The sequence below is a fragment of the Monoraphidium neglectum genome (assembly GCF_000611645.1).
Source record: "Monoraphidium neglectum strain SAG 48.87 unplaced genomic scaffold scaffold00065, whole genome shotgun sequence".
Classification (NCBI taxonomy): Eukaryota; Viridiplantae; Chlorophyta; class Chlorophyceae; order Sphaeropleales; family Selenastraceae; genus Monoraphidium; species Monoraphidium neglectum.
In genome coordinates this window covers 1-11,053 of record NW_014013563.1, presented here as the reverse complement: position 1 = coordinate 11,053, position 11,053 = coordinate 1, and the positions used below count along the sequence as shown (strand labels likewise).

Sequence of the window (11,053 nt, the reverse complement as noted above, 5' to 3'; positions counted from 1 at the left end):
CTCATCACGTCCTTGTGCGTCCTGGAGCGCTGCTGCCATGCAGCCCATGCTGCGTGCATGGGCACCACGTACCGCCGAAGGCTGTTTGAGTGCCACCATCTGCTGTCTCCCTGGGGAGTTGGTGGATGCAACTTGGTTGCCAAAAGGCATGCAACTGTACAATAAGCATGAATCAGAAATCAGGGGCTAGAACCAGGCGGATTTGTGGGTGTTGGCATCCAAAACACACAGCTGGAAGAAACCTTTGGTGACTCCTGCAGCTCGAGGCCCCCCTTTGGTACGAAGGCCTGGCATTTTTTGAGGCCCGTGCATGGCAAGGACGCAACTGCACAACAGTTTGATATAACGGGGTTGAAGTTGATGATGGGGTTGGAGCTTGCACTGATCACCAATCCCGGCCAGACCGGTCAAAGCAGCAAGCACCAGGCATACCGCAACCCCCGCGCAGCGAACATGCGACCAGGGCTTGAGCCAGGAAAGAGTCAGTCCGAAATATTACACCCACCTCTAAACGGTATACATAGCATTGATAAGCAATGACGCACAGATCACACAGTCCTGTCGCCGAGATCTGCCACTATCAAGGATAATTGCTGGTCGCATTCAAGTTTTATGAGGTTACATACTCTGAATCTTCCTCAAAGCCCTGACAACCCCGTCGTCCGTGAGTGGCACTGCTGACTGCAGAAGCCACGCGACTGAGCGACTGCGGTACAATATATCGTAGGATCGTCAAGTGAAAAAGGCGCTAGAGATTTTTGCGCTTTGCTAGGCCTTACCCTTCCCGAGCCCACCCAGCCGCTTACGAAGCGGTAGCGCGCCGCACAGTGTTCAGCAAGTGCATTAGTGCCGCAGTGCCCCCCGCGGCGTCCTCGCAGCGACGCTGCCAACCACCTAGCAGCGGCTGAGAGTATGCCGCCCAAACAACACGAGGCTCCCGCCTCAAAGAAGCCGCGCATCGAAGGCCTGCGCGGCCCACGTGGCGGCGCAGGCGGGCCGCATCAGCCTGAAGCTGCTGCGGCCATCCCTTATCCTCAACCCACGACGTCGCAGCCACAGCAGCCCTCGCAGCAACAGCAGCAGCAGCCGCCGCCGCCGCCCCGACAGCCTCCGATGCAGCCCCAGCCACCTGGCCTCGGTCGGCAGCCCCAGCCAGCAGCCCCCCCACAGCCCCCGCCGCGCCCGCCAGCCGCGCAGCCCGGCGGGCTCACGCAGCAGCAGGCAGAGCAGCTAGTGGCGCACGCGCGGCGGCAGGAGCACGTGGCCGGCCGGGCCGTCAGCTGCGGGAGCGTGGTCATGGCGGTGCTGCGGCAGGTGGGCGGGCAACGCCCCACAACTGCATTGCAACTGCAACGCCGCGGCGCGCGGAGCTTTTTCCACACAAGTCCTGGTAGCTGCTGCCATCTGCAGCAACGGCGCATCCTTAACGCTCGGGACCCGGATTCCTCTCCTCCCACCTGCACAACGCCAGGCTCTCCCTCGCCCCCGGGCTCTCGCCGCGTCACGCCTCGACCCTGCATGTCCTGCTGCCTCCGCTCCCTTCACTCACCTGCCGTGGACGATCGCAAACACCTGCACACTCCGACATGCCAGGTGGGCGCCCCTTCGTGGGCCGAGCTGCGTGTCGCGGGCGCCCGGCAGCCCAGGGAGCTCCCAGCTATCCGGCGGCTCGTGGATCTGGAATCGGCGGTGCACGTCTACACCAGCCGTGAGCGTCGCGGGGCGACATGGGCCGGGTCGTGGCCGCCACGGCAGCCGCGGTGGCGGGGCGAGGGAGCCGCAGCGCCTAGGGTGGTGGTGCCTGGGGGGTGGTGGTGGTGCCTGGGGGGTGGTGCCTGGGAGGAGGTGGTGGTGCCTGGGAGGAGCGGGCGTGCCTCCTGTCACGCCTCGAAATCAGAACAAGGCGTGACAGGACGCATCGGCTTGAGATCACGTGCGCAAGGTCCACCACCCAATGGCAGAGGGTCTTGCAGTGTGCCGAGGTCTGGGACAGCAAAAGATAGCCGCACCACTTGGGTTGTTCCTGTTTTGTGTCACTCCCCCTGGGCACTGCGCCCCGTCCCCGTGGTTCCCGCGCCGTCCACATCAGCACCCTCACCTCCCCCTCACCCCCGACGCTCCGCCCCCACCTCGGCACACCGCCACCCCAAACCCGCGTCTCGCGTTCGCTACGCGCCCACCCCACACGCGCGCCTTTCTGCCTCTTTAATTTCGCCAGTCTTCCTGGCCGTCAGCCCTGTCGCCACCCTGCATGACCTTGAGGCATACATATGCGAGCAAGAGAGGGTGAGGACCGCCCGACGCCCCCGCCAAGCCCCCTGCCTCGCGCCAGGTCCCACATCCCGCCGCGTTCCCTCCTTTGAGCCCCTCTTCCGCTTGCCGCGCGCCTCAACCCTTGTGTGCACCCTGCCCTGCGTCTCCTCTTTCACTGCCCGCTCTCCCCCTCGTCCGGCTGCGACGCGTTTTCGACCCCCTGCTCCCTGCCAGGTGCCTTCGTTTGCCTCCCTGGAGCTCGGCCCGCTGCTCAAGCAGCCGCTGGTCATATCGAATTTCGCGCCGCCGCCGGTGCTCGACGCCGTGCCCAAGGTGGGGCCCGCAGGGTGGGGGCGGGCGGGCAGCCCGAGGCGGGGCAGTGGGGGTTGCTGGATGGGTGGGGTTGGCGTTGACGTCGGTGCTTGCGGAGAGGTTGTCGCTCATGGGGTGGGTGTGCTGGGTTTTGACACCTGCAAACTTCACGCGGGCGGCAGGTGACCGCAGGGGAAGTAGTGACTGAGATGGCGGAGCTGCTGCGCAACACGCGGCCCGCGTACGGCCCCAACGCCAAGCGCGTCGAGGTGGGCGGCCTACGCTGGGTGCCTGTCAGACGTCCCACGCGACTGCGTCTGATGCCATTCGCGCCACGTTGGCCCGCACCGTTTGGGCCCCTGCGTCCGCTTAGACGAAACGCGAGGGGGAGTGCTTGGACCCTGGGTGCTTGTTTTGTCGCCGACATGCATGATGACACTTCTGGCTCTTGATGCAACCCCAATTCTGTCATCCCTGACCTCAACCGCCCGTCCGCCTTCGCCACGCCCTTAAACCCTTTGCCCCGCAGGCGCGTGACATCATTGCGTCTCTGGCGTCCAAGCGCGGCGTCGACCCCCTTGCCCTGTGCGTGCGCGTCACGGGCCTGGGGCTGTTCGTCAAGAGCCTCGGGGCCATCATTGGGCAGGTAAGCAGCCAGCGCCGCCGCCGGCCGGTCGTCGTAGACTCGCTGGCTGTCCCGCAGCCATCACGCCGCCGGTGGTCTCGTGCGTCTGCTGCGCAACAGTCAGGCGGCCGCTTTGAAAGCCACACACACCCTCATGAGAGCAGCCCCTGCTCACCGCCGTCGCGCACCGTCTGGTACGCCACAGCATGTCTCCCCTGCAAACCCCGGGGGTGGCGAGGCGCACCGCTACCGCGTCCAGCCCTTGCCACACCCGTCCCGCCCGCCCGCTGCTTCCCGCTCCCCCACCGCCTGCCTGGCCCTCCCCTGCACTGCGCGCGCCCACGCCAAGTCGCGCCGCGTGGCGAACCAGCTGCGGGAAGCGGAGCAGCGCGCGTTGGACGCAGACCGCATCCGCGCGGAGGACCTGACGCGGGCGCTCAAGTCCGCGCGCGCCGAGATGCTGCGGACTGTGGAGCGAGACGTTCAGAGGGAGCGGGACGCGGCAAAGGCTCGCATGCGGGAGCTTATAGACACACACGCGGCCGCTTGGCTGAGGCAGGTGGGCGCCTGAATCGACGTTCAACCGCACACCGCCGGCGCTCCGCGCCACCCAGTCGAAGCTCCGGCTGCCGATTTTGCCCGGTCACCTCTGTTTGATAGATTTTGAGGATGATCCATCACAACGCAGCCGTCTGCGGAATGGCGAGCCGCTCACTTGTCCTAGAAACCCAGGCATTGACACGCACCTCAGACCTTGGGCCCTCACGCTCACGCCTGCCTGCCCCCTGGAGGAGCGGGCTCGACTCGCCCCTCCCGCTGCCTGCCGTCTTCACCACCGCCCGCGCCCGCTGCACCGCAACACCGACACACCCATAGGGATCCGCGACCCGCGCCCTGGCCGACGCCCTGGAGCCACTTGGGCTCCGCCAGCTGTCACGCGCCGACCTCGGCCTGACGCCACGCCCACACGCCGCGGCGGTTGCGGCCGACAATGGAGAGGGGCCTGCGGGGCGGGCTGGCGCCAGCGGGGGCCGGCAGGAGAGGTTCGGGGCCGGCAAGGGGAGCGGCAGCAGTAGTAGCAGCAGCGGCGGCAGTAGCAGCAACAGCAGCAGCGGTAGCGGCAGCAGCAGCAGTGAGGGCAGCGGATCGAGCGGCGACGAGAGAAGCAGCGCGAGCAGCAGCGGCAGCAGCAGTGATGATGAGGATGGCAGCGACGATGGCAGCGAGGAGGGCGGTGTCGCATGGGAGGATCTGTTGGAGATTTTGAGCCAGGAGTGGCGCCCGATGATGGAAACCCTACAGTCAGCGCAGGTGCGCCTGGCACGCGGCCGCCGTCACGGTCGCGGTGCTTGCGTGCTGCAAGACGGCCCCCTTATTGCATGCTCGAGTGGGTGTTTGTGTGCACATGTGTGAGCATGTGACCCAAATGTGTGCCTCGTGTTAGCCATTGAGGAGGGTCTATTCAGCGTGGCGGTCACCCCTGGAACTTTGTGCTGGGCCCCCGGGCACCTCGTCCCCCTGCACGCTGCCGCCTACCACGCCCGCGCGTTGTGGCGTGGCGTGCCTACCCTCCGCGCGATCGGCCCGCCGCAGTCCCGCAACCCTGCCTTGGACTTGTTCAAGGGGGCAGCTGAGGTGCTGGTGCGGCGCTTGGCACGTGAGCAGCCCGACGCGGCGCACACGGCTGAGGGGCGTGCGGGCGCGGCTGGGGGACGGCTGAGTGGATTGGGGTGTCGCAGCCAACGCCTTGCTCTTCTCAGCCCTGACTGCGCATCGGAGCAACCTGCGAAAGCCGTTCCGACCACTGCAACTTCCTCCTACCCCCTGGCCCGGCGGTGTTTTTTTTGCGCGCCTGCATGCTCAGAGCGCGCCCTTCCTGCACCGCGGCTGGAGGCGGTGGTGAGGTACTGGCGGGAGGATGCCCTGCCCCAGGTGCTGCTGCGCGCGTACAAAGCGGCCGCCGACGACGCCCACGGCCCCCGCCCGCGGCCGGAGGGCGGTGCTGGGGCCGCCGCGGCGCCCGGTGGCGGCGAGTGGGGCGGGGCCGCGGGGCCGCGGGCGGCGCTGGAAGACGTGCGGTCGATGATGCTGGAGGCGCATGCGGTGGGTGGGGAGGCAGGGCCTGCTTGGTTTACAGGCGGACCACGCACTCACATAAAGCCCCTGGCAGCAGACAGTCCATGAGGTTGCAGATGGAGGGTGCTTTGGGGGTCACAGGTTGTTATTCTGTCAGCAAAGGTTTGCGTCCCTCTAGTACTGGGGTGTAGTCACCACTACCCATCAACGGGTCAGCATGCAACCTGCAACCTCTGATCGATCGTTCACTGCTGCTGCCTGATCCCATCGTGCACCCCCCCCCCCTGCAGGGCTGCGGCATCGACGCGCTCGCCGCGCTGGAGGACGCCATCTTGCAGCACTGGCGCGCCCCGACGTTTGCCGCCCTCGGCCTCGCGCCGCCCGGGGCCTCTCTACTGCAGCTGCTCGCGGGTGACGACGCGTTGTCTGCGGCCCTCACAGGCCGCCAGGGTGCCAGCAGGGGCGGCCCCGGTGGCGGCGGTGGCGGCGGTGCGACCGGCGCAGGCGCTGAGTGGGCGAGCGTTGCGAGGGTCGCGCTGCAGGCGCTGGACGCGGCGGCGCCGGCCGAGGCGGCGGGCGGCACCGCTGCAGTTGCGGCTGCCGCGGCGAGCCGGGCGGATGCGGCGTCGCTTGGGGCTGTGTGCGACGCGCTGTGCTGCCACTACAGCGTCCCCTGCGTCGAGGCACTCGGCTTCGGGCCGGCGCGCCGGCTGCTCTCGACCGCCGCGGCGCAGGCCGCATCCCCCGCATCGGTCGCCGCCGCGGGCGGCGGCCCGGCCGCCGGCCCCCTCATCAGTGCCGCCGCGCTCGCCGCCGACGCCCGCGCCAGCTCGGCCGCGTCCGTCGGGCCGCTCTGGGCGCCCGCCGCCGCCCGCGCGGCCGCGGCTGACATCCTGGCGCCCTCGATGGCCGCGGCGGCCGCGGCGGCGCTGCGCGCCGCGCCGGCTCTCGCTGACCTTTCCGCTGCCACCGGCTGGGGCGCCCTGTTCGGCGCGGCCTGCGGGCCGTTGCCCGACTTTTTGTCGGAGCATGGCCCTGGGCTCGGCATCGCAGCACTGCAGCTGCCGGGCGGCTGCTTGATCAAGGTGCCCGCGGAAGCCAACGAGCAGCTGCTGGTCTCGTCGCTCATCAAGGTCAGGCGGCGGTGGGGCCTGGGAGGTGGGAATGGGGGCTGGGGTTTGGCCTGGGTGGGCCAGTGATAGGGCGAGCGTAGGTGTTGGGCCCAAAAAGGTCCTTGCCGGTAGGCGGGTGCCTGGCGCTTGACAAGCTGCCGCAGGCCAGCAGGGTGCAGGGCAGCAGCACCCGGCGGCTGCACACGCGTCGCCACAGCCTGCTGCTTCCAACCCCGAAGGCTTGCTGTCCTATGAGGTGGCCTCAGATACTTGATGCCCTGAGAGACTTGACGAGCTCCATATGCGATGTGACCGACCCGCAGGGCGACGCGAGGGGCGCCACATCCCAGCTGCTGGCGCTCGTCGCCCAGGCAGGGGGCGTGGCGAGGGCGCCCCTCGCGCTCATCGCCGCGCATATGCGCGCCGCGCTGCTGGCGCTCGGCGCCGACGCGAGCCAAGATGACGGCGGCGGCAGCGCCGCCGCCGCCGCCGCACATGACCAGGCCTCAGCCGAGAGCTTGGGAGTCGGTGGCTCGGCCGGCGGCGGCGGCGCGCGCGGTGCACCGGGCCAGCAGGGGGTGCTCATCGGCCACGCGGCGCGCCGCGCGGCGGCGGAAACGGTGCTCGCGTGCCTGCGGCTGCTGCCGGCGCCGCTGGCGGCGGCGCTCGGCGGCAGGGCGCTGGTGGAACCGCTTGATTCGGTGCTGGGCGGGGCCTCCGAGGGCCACAGGGCGCTGCTGGAGGCAGCGGCAGCCGCCGGGGCCGGCGGCGGCACTCACGTCGGCCTGCCCGCGGCGCGCCCGCTGCTGCACGCGCTCGGGTTTGCATTGGGTGTTGAGGAGTGGCAGGACGACTTTGCCGCGTGCTGCGCGGCGGCGGAGGCGGCCGCGGCGCGCGACGGCGGCGGCGCTGGCCGTGCGTCTTGCATGGAGGCGGCATCGCAGCAGGGTGGCGCGGCCGCCGGGAGCTTCGCGGGCGCTGCGGCCGCCAGTGGCAATGGCCGCAGCGGCGCGCGGGAGGACGGCGACAGTGCAGGAGCCAGCGGCGTCGGCGCTGCTGGCAGGGATCCGCTGGCGCTGCTGCTGCGCAGCGTGCGTGGTGGTGGTGGTGGTGGCAGCGCGGCGGACGGCGGGGAGGGCGGCACGGAGGGCCAGGAGCAGCAGCAAGGGCGTAAGCTTGAACCGGGACCTGGAGCGGAGGTGGGGCCATCCGTCGGCCCTGACGCCGGCGTGCTTGACAGCGCGACAGCACACGCCACCATGGGCGCGGCCGTGCCCGAAAGCAGCACCCCGACTCCCGTGGCGCGCGGCTCGCCGCAAGCCAGCAACGGCGCAGCCGACGGCGGTGCGGCGTCTGGCGCCGTCGTGGTGGCGGCGGGCGGCCGCGAGGCGGCGTGCCGCGAGCATGTCGCGCGCATCAGGCGGGAGCTGTATGGCATCGGCGTTGAGATGCGGGGGGAGGTGCGCGGGCGAGGGACGGCGGCCGGTCAGGTCGTGAGCCTAGCAGGAGCGAACTCTGCGCGGTTGACGCCAGCACCACACTCTGTGACGCCTCGCAGAATTGCGGCCGCTGGGCGGGGCTCACGTGTCTTCTGACCGGCCACGTTGCGGCACTCCTCCAGCACGCCTGTGGCAAGCCAAGGGGCTCGCAATCCCACACCTCGCACCATATGTGAGTCCCGTGCGTCTGACATGCCCCCGAACCGCGCGCCGCGCCGCAGGCCGGCCAGGTGGCGGAGAACCAGCGGCAGATGATCGGGCGCACCCTCAAGCGCCTGTCCCAGGACCTCTACTCTAAGCAGACCCACTTCGTGCTTGAGCTCACGCAGAACTCAGACGACTGCAAGTAGGTCGCATCAACATGCGTTATGATATAGGGATGCTCTCCTGCCCTAGCTAGCTGCGGTGCAGCTGTTGTTTTGTTGCTCCTCTCCCTGCCGACCGCCTCCTGCCTGGCAGCTGCACCTGTGCTGCCCGTCGCTCCAAATTTGATTGCCACTTGTCGGCGTTTGCTTTGAGTCGCCTAGCGTTGCAACCACGAAGTCAATGCCACTGACTGGCGCTTTGCCACCCCAAATTACATCCGCACGCTCGCACCTTCCTGGCAGCTACCCTGAGGGCGTGATGCCGGCCATGGAGCTGCTGCTCGGGCCCACCACCATTGTCCTCACATGCAACGAGGTGCACCGGGGGGCCCAGGGGGAAACGGTTAGGCCGGTGTTGAGAGGGAGGGGATGTTGCCTGATCGTCTTCCCTACTACTTCCCAACACTGCATGACATCATTGCATGGACGCCCTCTGTTCCGAACGGCTCCTTGTTTATCCTTGCCGCTTCGGCAGACAGGCATGCCGCCCACTGAGTGCCCTCCTATTGCATCGTTCCCGTTAGCCTAGCTGGCTCCTAGTCCCTACAAACTGCACGCTTCCCCCCCGGCACCACATGCAGGTCGGCTACTCTGCAACAGACATGGCCGCCCTGTGCGACGCGGGGCGCTCCACCAAAGCCGGGGTCACGGGCTACACAGGTGCGCCCGGCGCGTCGCGAGCACCGCGCGCATGGCACGCTCATTCGCTCGCAATGCCCCACTCCAGCTGTGCCGCCTTGCCCACTTGCATTTGCACAGGCCGCCTCATGACAGCGGTGATTTTGCCCGCACCTGTGCTTATGCCTGTTCAAATTCAGCAGCGTGAGTCTGCGTGTGTACCCCTGCTGGGCACTGTTGACTCTCACGGTCCTCCTAATTTGCCGCCTCCCCAGGCGCCAAGGGGATCGGCTTCAAGAGCGTGTTCAGCATCTCGGCGCGCCCCGAGGTTGGCGGGCCGGGCGCTTGCCGTTGCGGGAGGCAGCCCTCTGGCTCACCCTGGCCCTCATCTCATTTGAAGGACGCCAAACACATGCTGTGCTCCAAACACCAGACTTTATGGAGGAAGGACTTCAATCGTTGCCTGGCTTGGGCAACAAGGATGGGTTCCAGGCGCGTTGTATTGACTCGGCCCTCTGCGGCTCCTTGCGCCCGCGCAGGTCCACAGTGCCGGCTACCATGTGCGCTTCGACCTGGAGCGGTGAGAGGCGGGGCCCCGGCCAAGCGCAAGCGGCGGGACGGCCTGCGGCCGCTCACGCAAGCACGCACGTGCATTGCCGCTTGCCGCCGCCAACAACATTGTGGCTGTGTGCTGCCTTGGTTTGCCTCCTTGTCGGCCAATTCCTATCGTATTGCGCCTTAATTTGCCTCTGCAGTCAAGCCCTCCATTTGCCGTCTTTCACACCCTCAGCCCTCCTCGCTACAAAATTTTCACCACCCGCATATCCTAATGCTGCTCACACTCCACACTGCAGCCGACCCCCTCCCTGCAAACGCCGTCCACAACCCCTCCCGCGCTGCTTTCTTGAACGCCTCCCTTGGACCCCTCCCCACCATCCTGTCCTGCATACTTGACCGTTGCCAGCTCCTTTCACACCCTAATATCCTGAACCTCAGCCTGCCTCTCTGCTTCTCTGCCTCTCTGCCTCTCTGCCTCTCTGCCTCTCTGCCTCTCTGCCTCTCTGACTCTCTGCATCCCTCATCCCCTCACCCCTACCCCTACCCCCCCCCCCGAAGTGACCCTGACCTTGGTTATGTGCTGCCGACCGACATTGCCAATGAGCCTCCAAGCAACGAGGTGGCAGGTGGGTGCGCCGAGGGGATCGGCTGCCCTGGTAGACATTGAGCAGGGGCCAAATGGGTTCAGGAGTCGCGCCAGTCGCACGGGTCTGTTGACCAAGGGGTTGACCGTTTTGACCAAGCTCAGGGGAGCTTGTGTGCCCGTTCTCACCACAGTTTTCTCCCTATATCGTGCCCAAATAGACTGGTGCCTGCACCCTGCAGGTCCTCTACCTTTCAGACCCTCCTAGGCGCTCACTCTGACCCACACACCCACCCGCAGGCCTGCTCACGCTCTCCAAGCTGGGGCTCTCCGCCGCGCCCGGCGCCGGCGCCACGACTGTCGTCCTGCCCCTGCGGCCCGACCTGCAGGGCGGCCCCGCGGCGCTGCGGCGCCGCCTCGAGGACATGCGGCCCACGCTGCTGCTCTTCCTGCGCCGCGTGCGCTGCATCGCAATCACGGACGCCTCCGCCTCCCTCCAGCCGCCCGGCGGCGCGGCCGGGGCGGGCGGCACGGCGGGCCATGCAGGAGGGTCGCCGCAATCAGTGGCAGCGGATGCAAGCGCCGGCGCGCCAGGCGGCATAAGCCAGCTCATGGTGCGGCGCGAGCTGGCGGGCCCAGGACTTATTGAGCTCCGCAGCGGCCCCGACGCGCGCGACGCGAGCCGCTGGCTGGTGGTGTCCGACACTTTCGCGCCCGGCGCGGTGCGGCGGCTCGGGCTGGAAGTCGGGGAGACGACGGTCGCGCTGGCGTTCGTGCTGAGCGGAGGCGTCCCGCAGCAGCAGCCGGTGTTTGCGTTCCTGCGTGAGCGGGGTCGCGGGGTGCCGGTATCGCTTTGACTGTCTGGGGATGACCGGCTGATGCATAGGGGATGGTCAGCGGCTGCGGGAGGGGGCTGGCAGCCGTGTGCAAGGCTCTCAGCATCCATTGTTGGAAGGAGGGTTGCGGTTGTTCTAGGGTAGGCAGTCGAGCAGCAGGGCGGCAGGGGGGTGGGGCAGCTGGCGCATGCACGCTCCCAACCAGGGCGGGGGAGG

General features: G+C 68.0%; 1 protein-coding gene across 1 annotated transcript; it reads left to right on the top strand.

Annotated features, from left to right (window-relative positions):
• Nucleotides 1-1,586: 1,586 nt before the first annotated feature.
• MNEG_0747 (hypothetical protein) lies at nucleotides 1,587-10,858 on the top strand (the record flags this gene model as incomplete). The annotated part of the gene is made up of 18 exons (XM_014050761.1): nucleotides 1,587-1,593; nucleotides 2,219-2,286; nucleotides 2,488-2,586; nucleotides 2,748-2,834; nucleotides 3,095-3,211; nucleotides 3,540-3,749; nucleotides 4,067-4,501; nucleotides 4,784-4,847; nucleotides 5,055-5,293; nucleotides 5,557-6,399; nucleotides 6,702-7,838; nucleotides 8,099-8,223; nucleotides 8,486-8,585; nucleotides 8,824-8,902; nucleotides 9,136-9,188; nucleotides 9,400-9,440; nucleotides 9,977-10,044; nucleotides 10,302-10,858. 18 exons carry the CDS (start codon nucleotides 1,587-1,589, stop codon nucleotides 10,856-10,858), a joined length of 4,329 nt encoding a protein of 1,442 aa, XP_013906215.1.
• Between the last annotated feature and the right edge of the window lie 195 nt (nucleotides 10,859-11,053).